The sequence below is a fragment of the Oncorhynchus mykiss genome, chromosome 21 (genome assembly GCF_013265735.2).
Source record: "Oncorhynchus mykiss isolate Arlee chromosome 21, USDA_OmykA_1.1, whole genome shotgun sequence".
NCBI classification, from domain to species: domain Eukaryota; kingdom Metazoa; phylum Chordata; class Actinopteri; order Salmoniformes; family Salmonidae; genus Oncorhynchus; species Oncorhynchus mykiss.
The window spans coordinates 50,890,651-50,909,916 of record NC_048585.1 but is presented as its reverse complement, the minus strand read 5'-3'; the positions used below and the strand labels follow the sequence as shown (position 1 = coordinate 50,909,916).

The 19,266-nt window shown below is 39.5% G+C and overlaps 2 protein-coding genes across 2 annotated transcripts; both read right to left on the bottom strand.

Annotated features, from left to right (window-relative positions):
• Positions 1-309: 309 nt before the first annotated feature.
• Positions 310-3,437, bottom strand: LOC110500665 (homeobox protein HMX3). The gene is made up of 2 exons (XM_021578155.2): positions 3,099-3,437; positions 310-2,869 (listed from the first exon to the last, which is right to left on the bottom strand). Exons 1-2 carry the CDS (start codon positions 3,307-3,309, stop codon positions 2,313-2,315), a joined length of 768 nt encoding a protein of 255 aa, XP_021433830.1. The 5' UTR covers positions 3,310-3,437; the 3' UTR covers positions 310-2,312.
• A 1,181-nt stretch (positions 3,438-4,618) lies between these two features.
• Positions 4,619-7,131, bottom strand: LOC110500664 (homeobox protein HMX1-like). Its single transcript, XM_021578153.2, has 2 exons — positions 6,280-7,131; positions 4,619-5,563 (listed from the first exon to the last, which is right to left on the bottom strand). The coding sequence occupies exons 1-2, from the start codon at positions 6,578-6,580 to the stop codon at positions 4,953-4,955; spliced, it is 912 nt and encodes a 303-aa protein (XP_021433828.1). The 5' UTR covers positions 6,581-7,131; the 3' UTR covers positions 4,619-4,952.
• Between the last annotated feature and the right edge of the window lie 12,135 nt (positions 7,132-19,266).

Here is a 19,266-nt window from a genome sequence, read left to right as displayed (position 1 = left end):
CTGCTTATAGACTGTTTATAACACTGTGAAAGTGGTATATTTAAATATGGTTAATTCTGTCGTGTTTGTGTTAGTATTTAATATATAAATGTCATGAGTGCATGTCAAAAATATTTAGCAGTTATTGCCATTTTTCCCGGTCATAGGTCTGCATATACAACCTTCATTCACAGTATTCCTTCGCTATTAATTAAAAGGCACCAATGAGCACTGGAGGTTCACCATGTGTATCCCACTGATAATCCCCCTTTCCAAAAAAGATTGGACAAATTCTACTACATGTCTGTTCCATCTGTACACAATGGTAATAAACACCCTTGTCACGTTTTTATTTTCACTTCCCATTTCACTTTTTATTTCTTCATGTTTTGAAAGGGCCAATTGGATTTCATATGTACAGTGTTCAATCTTTAACAAGGGATGAGAGGCTGGAATTTAGTAGAGAAAACAACTGATTTGAGTGCAGACTAAGTGGTTGAGTGAACAGGTTAACAGTGGCAGGCCTTTGAGCGGCTGTGACAGGGAGAAAGCAGCGCGAGGCTCTGCCACTGAAGGGGTTGGTGACCCGGAAACACTGTGGAAGTGCAGCCAGCGTGGCCCTTTAGGAAAGATCTCTCCACAAGCCGCTATTTCCCTTCTCTATGCAAATACCCATGAAGCACCATATCTCTTCTTCTTTCTCTTCTTCATTGTTTTCTTTCTTTCTCTGTTGCAAACACATAATGCACCATTACACACACACACACACACACACACGAATGCAAACACACACATGAACACAAACACACAAAAGCAGAAAATAAGGAACATAGATCATCATAAAAGCACACACACACACACACACATAGAATAAACAGCAAACACACAAGGTTACACATGAATTAACCATCATTTGACTATCCGGTTATGTCCTATATTGAAACAAGCAACCCCTGCATGGTTTTTGGGTAGTGCACAGAACTGAACGTCTGTCACTTCTCTTACATTTAAGTCCTACAAGTCCTACTTGCTTATAGTAGTAGTTATATAAAATAATTTAGACCCTCAATTGAGGTTAAACTCTATTTACATGATAATTACATTGCAAGTAAAGTGCAACTTCAATGTAGATACATTGTTCCTCTTACAACTGTTACTGAAGATATCTGTGTAACCTTAAGCGGTAATGGTTAAGTAATGTTGAACCGAATTCATTCCAGTTTGCTTGAAAATGTAATAAAGGTTTAAATGTGTAACTAGACAAACTGCAGACAGGCATCCATCCATATGTAACTTCAGAGAAAATACTTGAGAGAAAAAAACATAAAGCAATAACATTAATACTTATTGAAGCTTGCCACATGAATGTTGAATATCTGAAGTAATATACTGTATAACACTATTCTCTAGACTCCAAATGTAATTCAACAAGCTCAGAAATTGAAAACGTTACAACATTTTTATTGCATATTATCATCTTCATGATATAAGTCAACAGCTTTATAATCTGTCATTTGAAATGCTTTTAGATAATAAGATGAAATAGTTTTAGACAAATAGTGTATTTCAAATGAACATGGAACTGCAAAGGTAAGGCCATATAAATTAAACGCTAATTCGACTTCACAGAAAGAAAGATATGTCAACAATTCAAGACAGAGTATAGCTATAATAGTAAGAACATCTTATATGGAACTATAGGAAGCAAGTAACTACTAACGGTGCTGATAATAACGTTGGTCTAATCAAGTGAAGCAATGGTTCAAACATCAAATACCAAGCAAAACATAAACACACATTCATTCAAATGCCATTACTGTACAAAATAAAATGGATAAAAGTCCAATAATTCATGCATAGATCCTACTTTGGTATGGTGTGTATTCATAGACGAAATAACTGTGTGAAGAATATGAAAAATAATGATAATGCTTTATAATAATATAAAATAATACTAACGTGTAGGCTATCTCGACAATATAGGCTCCCCTTGTGCCAAATTATTTAATTCAACTCGAAACCATAACGTTGTACTAAATAAATGTTTCGCAATTGTGAAGGACTGAACTTGGCACATGCACGTCGTGCTTTGGTCAATGACGCAAATGTCACGAGAGCTACCATAAACTGAATGGCCTATTAATATGTGTGTACACTGAAGAAAGTGGGCATATTCAGTGATGCTTAATGTATATTGACATCCTTATTAATGAAGTAAAAAAAATAAAAACATTACTAACGCGTGTCAGTTGGCGCTCTAATTCCAAACGTTTTTGACTGGCATGGATGTCGACTGGGTAGCGCTACGCCAGAGTTGGCTACGTCCCTAAAAGTCAACCGTCTGCATCGAAAATGCTAAAATATTTACCAGCGTTTGAGAAATAAATGTAAGGCGCGCTGTTTCCTGGATACATAACAGGGAAAGGCATTGGTAGTAAACATCCACCCAATATGTTGCGATCTTTGTAAATAGTTGGTAATTGCACATTTTTCCCGGATTCTGAAAAGTGGTCGACTGGAACTGGTCCTTCGATGTCCGTGGATAGCTGTCGCTTCAATTTATTCCGGCGATTCTGGAACCAAATTTTCACTTGAGTCTCGGTAAGTTGTAAGGAATTCGCCAGACATGCCCGTTCTGCACTGCTCAGGTATCTTTTCATGTCAAAGGTAGATTCCAGCTGAAAAATCTGTCTCTTGGAGAATATCGTGCGTGTTTTCTTCTTTGCCATTGCTTTGGTTTTCGAGTTTCCTTCATGTTGCTCAGATACGTCGTCGCAGCTGCTCGTACTCTCTGTCCTTGGACAAGTGTCAATCATCTTCGTTGCGTCGACGTCCTCCGCACAGACTGAACGCACACAAGCTGCATCGTGGTGGGCGCTGTTTGTTTGCGCTGTGAAATGAAGCGATAAAACTTGTTTTGATGCAATGCTGACACCAACTCGTATATAATCTGTGAAACCCACTGGATCACAGTAAGTGGAATATGAAAAATTACATAACTCAGACTTTGAAGTAGCCTGGGCTAGATAGTGTTTTAATTGCTCAGCTGTTATTGTTTACCATGAATGAACAAATGCAAAACATTAAAGGGCTATTTAAACAACCAGATATGGGCTCACCTGTTTCGTGGGTTGTGTAGTCTGACTCATGACTTCTCTGAACATCGTAGTCCTCATATCGGGGCGTAAAATAATTTGTACACCTGGTGTCGCTCTGCCCTTTTGCATCATATGCGTCTAAATTGCTCTTGTTGTTTTGCTTCAGATTAAGAATATTGTCAATAGTGAATTTCAATGAAGCAGTCCGACAGGGAATAGCCTCCTTGTTCATATTCCCCGAAATGTATAATTGTCCTTGTGTTCTAAATGTTGAATTGAGTTCCCCAAAACATCGAAGCCTAGATATACTCCAAGCACCATTGCTCCTCGATTGCAACTACACCAGGGCGTAGGATAGCGTTATTCAATGAACCAGAAGACTGTGGTTTAGCAGTTTTTGATTGGTGAGATTGCGAGGCAGCGTGACGCCAAATATCAGATGATGGCGGGAAGCATCCTTAGGCAAGACTAGAGTTAACCTCCTGAATTGTTTCCTTGTGTTTTCGGGGGAATATTCACGATACAGTTAAATAGTGCCCAAACGATTTTTCTTTAGATGTTTACCAATGGTTTTCAGAATTACATGAAGAGTTGGCATATATGCTAGCTAAAATATATATGCTAGGCCTATATGGAGTGGATAACAATATGTGTTTTGTATTGTTAGGTATTACTGCACGGTTGGCGCTAGAAACAAAACATTTCGCTGCATCTGCGATAACATCTGCAAAATATGTGTAAGTGACCAATAACATTTGATTTGATTTGAAGTGGTCACATTCATACAATTGAGACTGTTATGAACCAGTCAGCTATGTAGGCCTATACTTTATCACTTTTGCTCCCATTAATCATATGCATTGAAACGTTAATGCGTTATGCGGGCACTGATATTAACTCTCCAAAAGATGAATCATAATTACGTCTTGTAGTTTCATTTTATTTTGAGCATACACATCAGAAAGCTATAGGGAGATTGAGGTTTGAGAAATGTAATAGGTTAATTTATTATGTTAGGATATGAGGCCTATTAGCCTATATTCTAAATGTTTTATTACAATTTCCTAATTTGACGAAAATATTCATTATCTATACTGTGGTTAATTTAATCTATTTAATTTAATGAATCATTTTACACAACTTTATTGACAATTTTAGTCTGATGATAAGTACCCTCCCTATACATTCAATTCGAAGTGTCAAAAACTGTGAAACGTTCCATTACACTGATCATCTATATGAAAGGTATTTTCAGTCGTCACTTTAGAAATCTGTGTCTACTCAACATTGGTGTGGAATTTCGCAAATTAGGCCTAAATGCAGGGGCATAGACAATTTGGCCTTGAAAATATCCTGGTGAATGTTTATGTATTATGAAAGGGAAAATGCGTATTACTGCGGTTGGATTAGGTTTTCAGTGTATTTTCAATGGACATAGGCCTAGCCACTGGTTAGACAGAAACTCAATGAGACTAATTATCAACTTAATATACCCTCGTGCTAATTATGAGAATACAAAGCAGGCCTTTTCGTCAACACAATAAACATGAAACATGGTGTGCACTTCATCTATTTTATTTACATTGATCAGACAACTCTTGTGTACAAAATGTCAACTGAAACCCAGTTTAAATAAGAAATATGAAATAATACAGTTCCAGTAACCCCATGCTCATAACTTGCATATTAAAATAAACTAGTTGAGGCTATATGCTACACAGGTTGCTCAATGAGTGTCATCCCCTTATGAATGTGGCTGTGATCTTGGTGATTTGCAATAAAGTCACCCTCAGCAATAAACTCTTGAAGGGATTATCTCTACTGTGTCCAATACTTAAATTGTTAGTTTAATATAATACACCAATAATGTGTGCCTCACACTAGGCCTGTCATTTGTGATCTTATAAAAGACATGGGGTGTGTGAACTGGGAGATGGGAAAATTCACAGTACTCGAAAAACCCACTAAGGGTGGCGACACCTGTGCCAGGTTTGCGTTCAGTGTCCCAGGTGAAGCGTTCTCGTGGTAAATAATAGGAACCCTGACAATCCTTTGGGCCGAAAAGGAGATGCTCGTGGACGCCATGTCGGCAGCTATCTGTCTCTTCCACTTGTTCCTGCGGTTCTGGAACCAAATCTTAACCTGAGTCTCGGTAAGTTGTAGAGAAGCGGCCAGCCCCGCCCGCTCAGTGCTGCTCAGGTAGCGTTTCATGTCGAAGGTGGACTCCAGCTGGAACACCTGACTCCGGCTGAACACGGTGCGGGTCTTCTTCTTGCGAGCTGCTTTCGTATCAGGTGTGTCACTGTCGTCTCGCGCGAAGCAGGAGGATCCTGTTTCGTCATCCTTGTCGTCTGTCTGACTGCCCTCTGTCCTCTCGTTCCGTTCGTCGTGGTCTTCCACCGGCTCCGGTAGAGCCGGGGAATCCCGGTCGCTGGTTGGTAGGGAGTATCCGGGGTCATCTGAGTTGCTGGAGTGGCACTGCGGACCTGAAATAAACGGGGAGTATCGTGAAGAATGCCATTGGTAAACTGTTTCTGCCACATTTTACGCACCGGCCAATAGAGATCAATAAGTGCATGATCATCTCTCAATCATGATATCAACCCTGATAAGTTATTGCATTTTTCGATGGTAGTCCAGGCCACAAATCGACTTGAAAAACGATGACCTCTAGCTTGTAATGAAACACAGTAGCCTTGCAAATGTATAAGCACCATAATTCTGGTTTATAAACTCAATTTCCAAATCAGTGTTACGTTTGAAATGTATTTGAGTGGCGTGCCATACCCCGCGTAAAGAGGAACCGCATGGAGATGTTTTACGCACCGGGTAAGAGCGAATACACTAGTGCTGTTGTGGTTTGTTGCATGATATATGGGCTATGCATGACAAAAAAAAATGCTATGTAATGTTGGCTATTTTTACTACCATGTCACCATTTATTGTGTATTGCCATTGACAATTATGGCTAACATTACGCACAGAAACCTCCAAGCATTGTAGATCACAGCTCGTTCACGTTGATTTTACCATCATTATTTGAGGAAATGCGTAGGCTATCCTCACATGCTCCTTGTTGAGCGGATCAGCCTGAACAGTGTAGGCTATTAGCTAGCAGTAAGCAAGCTACAGTTTGGTGTTAGGCTATGTCGCTTTCATACAGGCATAAACATAAGGGCCAATTAACAAAAGTGACACTTACTCTGTAAATCGCTGCAAGCTTTATTGGGCGATGTCCCACACCAGTCCGAAATGCAACCGGCTTCAGCAAGGCGTTGGGCGTTTAACCCAAAGTAGGACACTTGACGCTCCACTTGGCCCCAGCGGCTCTCAAGGACAGCGACTTGGTTGAAAGACAGTCCCGTTTCTTTAAAAAAAAACTCATCTTCGGTCGTAGACCGCCTGTCTGTAGTCCTAGTAGAGCGAAGTAAATTCTCAATTGAAAATGATGAGCTTCTTGACGTTGGACCATGATGTTGAGACTCCGGTTCCTTATCAAGCATATTTCGACGTTTTCAAACCACCTAGTCACCGATAAATAAATTACTTTTAAATACTTACGTGCTGTTTAGACATTACTGGATGTATCTTTTGCTTTTTTCAGTTATGCCTACTATTTCTATCGAAGTCTGTCGAGCTATCCATGAGAGCTCGAGTGAAGAGTGTGAGACCGTGAGAATCCGCAGATAAACTACTGTAAATTCAACCGCGCGAGATCCAAGCGTAGCAAAGAAATTGCGTCTTGCGATTGGACAGTGGGGGAAGCGAGCAAGATTACTATAGAAAATAAGATAATTACTCGCATTGAGCTACTACACTGTGTTCTAGTCTGCCTTGAGGGGTTGGAGGGACCCTGTCTCTCAGATACTTTATTTAGGTCAATTAGGGAGCAAATCAAAGCAGAGATACGGCTGTGTCCCCGGGCTGGGATGCATGGTAGAAGAAGAGCCCACTTCTTGGAGAATGACACAGTACCTCCTATTGGCTACTTCTGTCTATGCAAGCTCTAGCTTTATTGTCCATCCATATTTGCATGCATGCATTCGTTCTCGTGCAATAATTATTCAATTGATAGGAGGGTGGACACGTGCATTTCATTGAATATCAATAGAATATCAACAGCATTTCACAATCAATTCAGTTTAGCTAAGCATTTTTTAAACCCATTCTCTAAAAGGTAATAGGAAATACAGGTATATGATTTCGATATTGCAGGAATTAATTTAGCATTATTTGTAATAATGGCCAATGATAACTTGGCATTATTTAGCAGGAAATGGAAGCAATTGATCTGGGACTAGTTTTCCTCTATTTGAAAAGGCTTATTATGTTGTAATGTTTAGTCAACATGTTTTAGTTTTTTATTTGGCCTACGTTTAACAGTTAGGCCTACTTTGGTTTCCAATATGTGTCCCAAGTTATCTCAGTCAAATAATGATATCGCAGTTATTGTAGGGCTATCAACTTTCAAGTTGTTTAGCCAAACTAATAGTAAATGCAGGGTTATTATGACAGGGTAGCCTACATTCAAGTGGTTTCCTGCGTAGTCGTTTTTTAATATAATAAACGAACAGAAATAATGCAAATCTGCATGTGAAGTATCATCTCTTATTGGGCCTAAAATTCAAAAAAGTTGTGTATTGTATAGTATGTTTTATTGTATGTTGTATTAATATCGGGGCGGCAGGTAGCCTAGTGGTTAGACCGTTGGGACCAGTAACCGAAAGGTTGCTAGATCGAATCCCCGAGCTGACAAGATAAAAATCTCTCGTTCTGCCCCTGAACAAGGCATTGTTTCCAGGCCGTCATTGTAAATAAGAATTTGTTCTTAACTGACTTGCATAGTTAAATAAAAAAGTATGTGTTAATGTTTAATTGAAGTCTTTAGGAAAACAATGAAATTCAGTTTAGGAAAGTTGTGTATAGTATTATTATTATTATAAAAATTGCATAAACTCTGCTATTGCTTATAACTTTTAATTTTTATTTACACTTGGCCAGTAAAACACCAAACAATTTTGCAAACACAATTTAGTAAAACTAACCCACCATTAATGTTCGAAATGTTTATTGAATGTTATAACCTTTAATGAAGTGCATTACTAATCAATATTTTGTTTTAATCATCTCTTTATTATGGAAAAAATGCAGGTTAACATCACATTTGCCTCGTAGAGAATGGGGTGTTATCATATGGCCAGATATGTGTTTAAAAATAATAATAATTAAACATTAAGGCAGGAGGGTGTGTGGTATATGGCCAATATACCACCGCTAAGGACTGTTCTTTTCAAACGCAAGGCTAGATACATCCCTTAGCCCTGGTATATTGTTCATATACCACAAAACCCAGAGGTGCCTTATTGCTATTATAAACTGGTTACAAACGTAATTAGAACAGTACAAATACATGTTTTGTCATACCCCTGGTATATGGTCTGATATACCACGGCTTTCAGCCAATCAGCATTCAGGGCTTGAACCACTCAGTTTATAATTTCATTTTGGACACCATACAATGCATAGATTCAATATTTTCCCAATTTGTTATTTTAGATTGACTTGATATGTATTTTTGTTTTATTGGGTACTTTCTTACTAAGTGTCAGTCATTTTTTTGGTTGAATTTAGGATTGTTGATGGTCCACCAAGTTCTGTCCACCTAATTCTGAAAACAGAATCTTCTTTATTTCCTGTGCTTTGTAGGATTAACATCTATTAGGTCAGTTGACAGATTCTTTTTGTTTTGTTTTTAAGTGTGATATGATCTGTGATAACCCTACAGGCGTCACGCATCACCAATTTTTTCATAATTGTCTCAAGATAAACATATGATGTGACTAATTGTGCAATTCACCCGTGCTGGACTTGAGAACATATGACTCATTTCTAAGAAGGGCTCTTATGGCATATATAATATTTCAGGGTCTGCAGCTCTTTGCATGACGTCTTGTGTTGGTCATCCTAGAGACTGTGTGATTAGGGCGGCATAGCCTTTCAGCGGAATCTATCATCATACAGCGTGAAAATACCTCAACTATAACTTTATACAGTGTCTTCACTGTATATATTACTGAGAGAAAAACACAGGTGAAAAATACATTGGCACTTTACATTAAAGTAACTATCCAGTGAAAATCTCACTTTTAAAAGTGAATATTCTGTTAACTCATCCCAAAATAATGTTGTTGACTCATCCTACACTGGTATTTGTGGTTAAAGCATACATTGGTGAAAAAAACCACTTAAAAACCCCCACCTCAGACCGTTTAAGAAATACTTGCTATTTCCTCATAGAACATGATGTCATGTTAGCTCATTGGCTGAGCTGACCAATCAGCAGTCTACTCTCATAAATATTTTTAATGACCGGTATACACCATTCTGTTGTTAGGGTACGCAGTTGTCTCCCATTCCAAAACAGAAAAGTTGCATTTCAACTTCATTAAAACCTATTTTTTGGAAGGAAAACTATTGAACTCATTATTGTAATTAATTATAGGTCATATTTAAACGAAATCTGGAAACACTGGACAGTTACTTTAACTGGGTCTAAAACCTAGTAGGCAGGCATGTAAGCACACTTTTCTACTTAGAACAGTGATGCTCATTTGCAGTTTGTGTAATAACACATTGTACAATTTATATGCATTAGGTTTGTAGTCTAATAATTGTGGTTAAATCTAACCTCACTCTATAATAATAACTTTATTTGTATAGTGCTTTTCATTACAGCTAACAAAGTGCTTCACTTAAAAAATAAAAGGAGAGCCGCACACTCTAGGAGCTCAGATGCAATAATTTAATAACAATGTTTCGACAGCCAATAAAATCCAATAAAAAATAAAAACATGTAATAAAATAAAAGTACTAACAAATAAACAAAGACAGGAGGATACATTGAGATCATACATTAAAAGCATCTTTATAAAAGTGTGTCTTCAGCAGGGATTTAAAAAGAGCCACTGAATCTTCAAGCGTGATTTCCTCTGGCAGACCATGATCTCCTCTGGCAGACCATGATCACCTCTGGCAGACCATTCCAAAGTCTAGCTGCCCTAATGGCAAATGCCTGGTCTCCTTTCATTTTCAACCTAGACTTTGGAATGGTAAACAGTGCCTTGCCAGAGGATCTCAGGCTGCATCCTGGCTCGTAGGGAGATAAAATATCAGAGATATAGAATGGGGCTAAACCAAGACTAGCCTTAAACATGATTAATAACATTTTAAAATATATTCTAAAATTGACTGGTAGCCAGTGTAGAGAAGCTAAAATAGTTGTAATATGGTTACATTGTATGGTGCCTGTTAAAGGCTGAGCTGCAGCATTTCGAACTAACTGTAGTTGATGGAGTGATTTCTGACTGAGATAGGTATACAAAGAGGTACAGTTATCTAGGCGTGAGGAAATAAAAGCATGTATAACTTTCTCCAGCTCAGTGACTGAAATAAAATGATTGATTTTAGCTATATTTCTTAGCTGATAAAGGCAGGTCAAAGAGGTTTGGGTCAAGGTCAAAGAAGACACCAAGGTTTCTGGCCGTAGGCTTTACATTTGTGGACAAATGACCAAGGTTACCTACAATCTGGGTTCTAGCAAGGTGGGGGCCAAATAAAACAACCTCTGATTTCTTATCATTGAGTTGGAGAAAATAGTCAGACATCCAACATTTAATGTTAGCAAGGTACATTTGAAGGGAAGCTATGCTAGCTTGGTCACTGGGTCTGATTAGTAAATAAAGCTTTGTCATTTACATAGCAATTGTCATGACTGTCCACGAGAATCCAAAAAGGTTAGATCAGGTTTGCAATTAATAACTTCACTCAGACCCCTTCTCACCCGCAGAGGGGGGAGGAACGTACTAGATGGGATTAACAACTCACATCCTGTCATAAATCAAGAGGGAAGATACAAGTCTCCATCTCCAATATTCACCAAAGGAATGTCCTTTGTTTCAAGATATGTTTTCCCGCCGTAAACTCTAATACATTCAAAAGCAACTACTGGAACAATATTTCTAACAAAGAACGTGGAGAATGGTAAGAGGCAATCTATAGAACACTAATGTAATTTTGTTTGTTATTTTGTGATGTCATTAAAAATGTTATGAAGGAAATACTGTAACTTGGAAAGTATACCCACTACATGTATGAAGTTTCCATACTTTGCATTGTGCATGTAATATGAAAAAGGATGAAAGTATTTTAGTTGAGAGAGGGATGTGATTTGAGAAACTATAAGAGATAATTGTTTTACATAACTTTGTACTAGTGACAAGTCACACCCCCGAGTGAGGTCAGTGAGCATGTCAGCCTGACAGAACCGCCCTTTTTGAACAAACTGTATAAATTATGTATTAAAAAATTAACATAGCAGACCAGAAAGACGTCAAGCTGCTGCTGCACGTTTAACTTCTTGGCGCACCCATCCCATTAGCGGGATCATTTTTGTCAACATCCGCTGAATTGCAGAGCGCCAAATTCAAAATAAATTACTGAAAATATTAAATTTTCATGAAATCACAAGTGCAATATAGCAAAACACAGCGTAGCTTGTTGTTAATCCATCTGGCGTGTCAGATTTCAAAAAAGCTTTACAGCAAAAGCTATCCAAGCGTTTATGTTAGGACATCTCTCTCAGCAGACAAAACATTACAAACAGCTAGCAGCAAAGTAGATTGGTCACGAAAGTCAGAAAAGCTTACCTTTGATGATCTTGGGATGTTTGCACTCACGAGACTCCCAGTTACACAATAAATGTTCCTTTTGATCGATAAAGATTATTTTTATATCCAAAAACCTCCATTTGGTTGGCACGTTTTGTTCAGAAATCCACAGGCTCGTGCAGGTCATGACGGGCAGACGAAAACTCCAAATAGTATCCTTAAAGTTCGTAGAAACATGTCAAACGTTTTTTATAATCAATCCTCGGGTTGTTTTTACAATAAATAATCAATAATATTTCAACCGGACCGTAGCTTTTTCAATAAGAGAGAGAGAGAAAATGTCTTCGCCAAGCTGTTGCGCATGCAAAACTCTGTTGGCACCCAGCCAACCACTGACGCAATGTGATCATTCTCGCTCATTTTTCAGAATAAAAGCCTGAAACTATGTCTAAAGACTGTTCACACCATGTGGAAGCCATAGGGAAAGGAATCTGGTTGATATCCCTTTAAATGGAGGGAAGGCATGCAATGCAACAGGGAGATTTGTTTATTTTAGGCACTTCCTGGTTGGATTTTCCTCAGGTTTTCGCTTGCAATATCAGTTCTGATATACTCACAGACAATATTTTGACAGTTTTGGAAACTGACAATTATATGCATATTCTAGATTCTGGGCCTGAGAAATAGGCAGTTTCATTTGGGTACGTTTTTCATCCAAACATCAAAATACTGCCCCCTACACTCAACAGGTTAAAGTGGTCGTAACTTTAAAAACTGTCCTAAGTAAAGTATCTTCAAAAGCGATTTTAAGTGTGACTATTTTACTACTCTGCTCAAACACACGTATTACGCTACTCTCATCACCGGAACCATCTGTCACGTCCTGACCTTAGTTCCTTGTTTTTGTTTCTATTTTAGGTTGGTCAGGGCATGAGTTGGGGTGGGCATTCTATGTGTTGTTCTAGATTTGGTTTTCTATGTGTTTGGCCTGGTATGGTTCTCAATCAGAGGCAGCTGTCAATCGTTGTCTCTGATTGAGAACCATACTTAGGCAGCATGTTTTTCCCACTTGAGTTGTGGATGATTGTTTTCTGTGTCTGTGTTTCCTCCATACAGAACTGTTTTGTTTTTTCGTTTCTGTCTTTCACGTTGTTATTTTGTATTTTCGTGTCCAGTGACTTTTCATTATAAATGACGAACACTTACCACGCTGCACATTGGTCCGATCTTTCATACTCCTCATCAGAGGAAGACGAATCTCGTTACACCATCGACCCGGCTGGCTATCTTCAAAGAAGCATCTTCTAGAGCTAATGGAAGGAAAATAAACTCTGTAATTCTGTTCAGGACTACACAGCAAGTCACTGGATACTGGACAACCACAGAGGAGAACAACAGTAGAAGACTTGTTGGATCCCTTTTTGGACAATCTGAGCCTTACAAAGCGTGCAAACCCAGTATTTCATGTATATACATTCATGATTTCTTACTCAAAGAGAGCAGGGGTTCGTGTGCAAAGTATATGATTACAGTAAGTGAAAGTAGTTTCTAAATGTACCAATGTTAGGTGTCTCTGTCCCTCTCTGCCCCCCCTCTACATCTCTTTTGTTACAAGCAGCTATGTTGTGACATTCCGCTAGGGACCTGTTTTTAATGTATTAAGTGTGTATGTTTATCCTGTGTTACCCTTTAATTAGCTTGTAAATAAATAATTAAACCAATTTGTGTAGTCCTGAATCATTAGTAAGGCTCAGGTTTCTGCAGATGCAAGGAGGTTATGACTGTTCAGAATTATGATATGATACGAGGTTGTGATTAATAAGTTGACTGTTTATCAAAGTGATAGATAAATACCTTTTAGAGTTTAATTCAGGAGATGGTAACTCTTTAATGCAACTGCTGTGTCAGATTTAAAAAAAACTTTACGGAAAAAGGATAATCTGAGTACGGCGCTCAGAGCCCAAACCAGCCAAAATAAATATCCGCCATGTTGCTCAGTCAACATTAGTCAAAAATAGCATTATAAATATTCACTTACCTTTGATGATCTTCATCAGAATGCACTCCCAGGAATTGTAGTTCCACAATAAATATTTATTTTGTTCGATAATGTCCATAATTTATGTCCATTTATGTCCAAATAGCTTCTTTTGTTAGGGCGTTTGGTAAACAAATCCAAAAGCGCGTTCAGGTCCAGTCGGACAAAAAAATCCAAAAGTTATATTACAGGTTGAAGAAACTTGTCAAACTAAGTATAGAATCAATCTTTAGGATGTTTTTATCATAAATGCTCAATAATGTTACAACCGGAGAATTCCATTGTCTGTAGAAAAGCAATGGAACGAGAGATACCTCTCATGTGAAATGCGTGTGACTGAGAACGAGGCCGCTGCCTGACCTCTGACTCAATCCCCTCTCATCCAGCCCCTCTTCACAGTAGAAGCCTGAAACAATGTTCTAAACACGGTTGACATCTAGTGGAAGCCTTAGGATGTGCAAAATAACCCATATCCCACTGTGAATTCGATAGGGACTGAGTTCAAAAACTACAAACCTCAGATTTCCCACTTCCTGTTTGGATTTTTTCTCAGGTTTTTGCCTGCCATATGAGTTATGTTATACTCACAGACATCATTCAAACAGTTTTAGAAAATTATATTCTGGGACACAGTAGGAGGCAGTTTACTCTGGGCACGCTATTCATCCAAAAGTGAAAATGCTGCCCCCTATCCCAAAGAAGTTAACCCTTCTAACGCAGGGGTTCCGCTAGCGGAACAGCTCGACAACATTCCGAAATTCAACTTTCACACATTAACAAGTTCAATACAGGAAATTAAAGATAAACATCTTGTTAATCTACCCATCGTATCTGATTTAAAAAATGCTTTACAGCTAAAGCATAACATATGATTATGTTAGATCACCACCAAGTCGAAAAAACACAGCCATTTTTCCAGCCAAAGATAGGAGTCACAAAAAGTAGAAATATATATAAAACTAATCACTAACGGGGCCTCCCGGGTGGCGCAGTGGTTAAGGGTGCTGTACTGCAGCGCCAGCTGTGCCATCAGAGTCCTGGGTTCGCGCCCAGGCTCTGTCGTAACCGGCCGCGACCGGGAGGTCCGTGGGGCGACGCACAATTGGCCTAGCGTCGCCCGGGTTAGGGAGGGCTTGGTCGGTAGGGGTGTCCTTGTCTCATCGCGCACCAGCGACTCCTGTGGCGGGCTGGGCGCAGTGTACGCTAGCCAAGGTGGCCAGGTGCACGGTGCTTCCTCCGGCGCATTGGTGCGGCTGGCTTCCGGGTTGGATGTGCGCTGTGTTAAAGAAGAAGCAGCGGCTTGGTTGGTTGTGTATCGGAGGACGCATGACTTTCAACCTTCGTCTCTCCCGAGCCCGTACGGGAGTTGTAGCGATGAGACAAGATAGTAGCTACTACAACAATTGGATACTATGAAATTGGGGAGAAAAAGGGGGTAAAATTTAAAAAAAATAAAATAAAAAAAACTAAACTGATGATCTTCATCAGATGACACTCATAGGACATCATGTTACACAAAGTATGTTTTGTTCGATAATATGCATATTTATATCCAAAAATCTCAGTTTGTGTGCAGTAAAATCCGGTGATTTTGCAGAAATACTAATAAAATAATTAAACTTCCCACACCAAACGCGATCACGACTCGCAGGTTCGAATATCAAAACAAACTCTGAACCAATGACATTAATTTGTGTACAGGTCGAAAATAATTAAACATGTATGGCAATTTAGCGAGTTAGCTTGCACTTGCTAGCTAACGTTAATTTGTCCGATTTAGCTAGCTTGCTGTTGCTAGCTAATTTGTCCTGGGATATTTTACCTGAAATGCTCAAGGACCTCTACTCCGACAATTAATCCACACATAAAACGGCCAACCGAATCGTTTCTAGTCATCTCTCCTCCTTCCAGGCTTTTTCATGTTTAACTTATATGGTGATCGCATCTAAACTTTCATTGTATTACCACAACTACTGGCAAAGCAGTTCGTCTTTCAGTCACCCACGTGGGTATAACCGAACAAACTAACAAAATACCAAACTAAATGTGAAGCTATACACTATAGCGCTGACAGGCAACTACACATAGTCAAGATCCCACAACAGAAAGTGGGAAAAAGGCATGCCTAAATATGATCCCCAATCAGAGACAACAATAAACAGCTGTCTCTGATTGGGAACCATATCAGGCCAACATAGATATACAAAAACCCCATAACCTACAAAACCCCTAGACCTACAAAAACCCTAGACATACAAAAAACCCTAGAGTACACACCCTAGTCCCACCCTGACCTAACCAAAATATATAGAAAACAGAGATATCTAAGGTCAGGGTGACAGGTTGCTAATACATATATGGTTGAATCATCAGCATTCATGGACACACATGCTTTGTTTAATGCCAGTGGCAGGTCATTGGTAAAAATAGAAAAGAGTAGAGGGCCTAGAGAGCTGCCCTGCAGTACACCACACTTTACATGTTTAACATTAGAGAAGCTTCCATTAAAGAAAACCCTCTGAGTTCTATTAGATAGATAGCTCTGAATCCACAATATGGCAGAGGTTGAAAAGCCATAATGGTTAATGGTTAATAATGCCAAAGGCTGCACTGAAATCTAACAGTACGGCACCCACAATCATCTTATTATCAATATCTTTCAACCAGTCATCAGACATTTGTGTCAGTGCAGTACATGTTGAGAGCCCTTCTCTATAAGAATGTGTTCTTAATTGACTTGCCTAGTTAAATAAAGGTTAAATTAAAAAATACAATAAAAATATAAAAATAAGCATGCTGAAAGTCTGGGTAGCTATTTGGTTAACTATTTAAATAACTATTTAACAGTCTTAGGCTTAGGGTCCTGTTGGTTCCAGATGTGGCGTATCTGTACTGCTTGGGTGACACTGGTATAGAGGCTGGTATAGAGGTCCTGGATGGCAGGGAGCTCGGCCCCAGTGATGTACTGGGCCATACGCACTACCCTCTGTAGCGCCTTGCGGTCGGATGCCAAGCAGTTGCCATACCAAGTGATGATGCAGCCAGTCAAGCTGCTCTCAATGGTGCAGCTGTGTAACTTTTTGAGGATCTGAAGGCCCATGACAAATCTTTTTAGCCTCTTAAGGGGAAAGGTGCATTGTTGTGCCCTCTTCACGACTGTATTGGTGTGTGTGGGCCATGATAGATTGTTAGTGAGGAGGACACAGAGGAACTTAAAGCTCCCGACCCACTCCACTACAGCCCTGTCAATGTGAATGGTGGCGTGCTCGGCCCTCCGTTTACTGTAGTCGGCTCCTTTGTGTTGCTGACGTTGGGGGAGAGGTTGTTATACTGCCACCACACTTGCTAGGTCTCTGACCTCTTCCCTATAGGCTGTCTCATTGAAGTCGATGATCAGGGCTACCACCATCTGCAAACATAATGATGGTATTGGAGTCGTGCGTGGCCACGCAATCGTGGGTGACTATGGTGTTGAACGCTGAGCCGTAACCAATGAACAGCATTCTCACACAGGTGTTCCTCTTGTCCAGGTGGGAATGGGCAGTGTGGAGTGCAATGAAAATTGCATCATCTGCAGATCTTTTGGGGAAGTATGCGAATTAGAGTGGCTCCAGGGTATCTGGGATGAGGGTGTCGATACAAGCTAAGACCAGCCTTTCAAAGCATTTCATGGCTACAGATGTAACTGCTACGGAGTCAATAGTCATTTAGACAGCTTACCTTGGCGTTCTTCAGCACAGGGACTATGGTGGTCTGCTTGAAACATACTGGGTCAGGGAGAAGTTACACAAGAAGGCACACAACATGCAATTTCGATATCTGGTAGTGCATCAGCAGTTTTCCTGCTGTTTCCTCCTGTTATGTCAGTCACTGACAGTCAATCAATTAACCCTTGTCAATTAGCCCAACGTGCAATTTAGAAATGTAGTAGTGTATCAGCAGTTATCCTCTTGTTATGTCAGTCACTGACAGTCAATCAATTAGCTCATGTCAACTAACATGTTATAGATTGCTAGATAAGTTATTCTAGCCAGCTATCTAAACCATGGCCGAATTACTGACCGGGAACCTGTCACTCTATCAGATATCATATGAACATGGAGTAAGTCACGGCAAAATGTGTAGAACTGCAGGGAATTAGCATTAGCATGTTCTTTCTATCCCATGGCAAACTGAGTAGAATTCCATTAAATTAATTGTATAACTGCAAGATGTTCTCTCCTCCCTATGAAACAATTTGTAGAATTGCAGAAAATCTGCTTAAAAACTGCAACATTTTCTCCATGCCCCATGGCAAAATGTATAGAATTGCATACCCCAAAATGGGCCCCCCCAAAATGCAGATATTCAGGTTATTAGCATTAAGAACATAGAAACGTGGTTGCAGTTTCTATGCTACAATGGTAACATGTTTAATACCTATTTAATACTGGTCATCAGAATGTGTTGTTAGCGGTCAAGTAATACGGCTATGATTTCATTCATGTTTGAAGTGTAATTTTATGATTTCTTTCAAAAAAGCTGTTGTTACAAGACCCTAAAAAAGCTATTGTTTACCTTTTATTTTTCTAAATTATGTCTATTTGTTTGGCCCACAGGCCACCATTCAGATTATATTTTGGCCCACCAAGCCTAAAAGTTTGAGGTCCACCACTCAGATGCACTCCTGGACTATGGCCTAATTAAGCAATAAGGCACGAGGAGGTTTGGTATATGGCCAATATATCATGGCACTCCTGGATGCACTCCTGGACTATGGCCTAATTAAGCAATAAGGCACGAGGAGGTTTGGTATATGGCCAATATATCATGGCACTCCTGGATGCACTCCTGGACTATGGCCTAATTAAGCAATAAGGCACGAGGAGGTTTGGTATATGGCCAATATATCATGGCACTCCTGGATGCACTCCTGGACTATGGCCTAATTAAGCAATAAGGCACGAGGAGGTTTGGTATATGGCCAATATACCACGGCGAAGAGCTGTTCTGGGGCACGACGCAACGCGATATACGCAATATACCACAAACCTCTGAGGTACCTTATTGCTATTATAAACTGGTTACCAACATAATTAAAGCAGTAAAAATATACCCGTGGTATATGGTCTGATATACCACGGCTGTCAGCCAATCAGCATTCAGTGCTCGAGCCACCCAGTTTGTAATATGACATACAGTATGACCCCTGGTATACAAAAAACACATTGGCACGCAAGCCAACACACAGGCACACACACACACACACACACACACACACACACACACACACACACACACACACACACACACACACCAGAAAAACTAGAGGTTTTTCTATTGCAATTTAGTGGTGGGGAGCAATAGTTTGAGACTGAAGGGGTTCCTACACAGGTAATTCCCTATACTCATGAAGTGAGAATTGCTCAAAGAATTTAAGCAAAATATCACTATGACACAGAGATATTTTCCAGCACTAATTGGCTTGAAGAACTGTCAGTACACA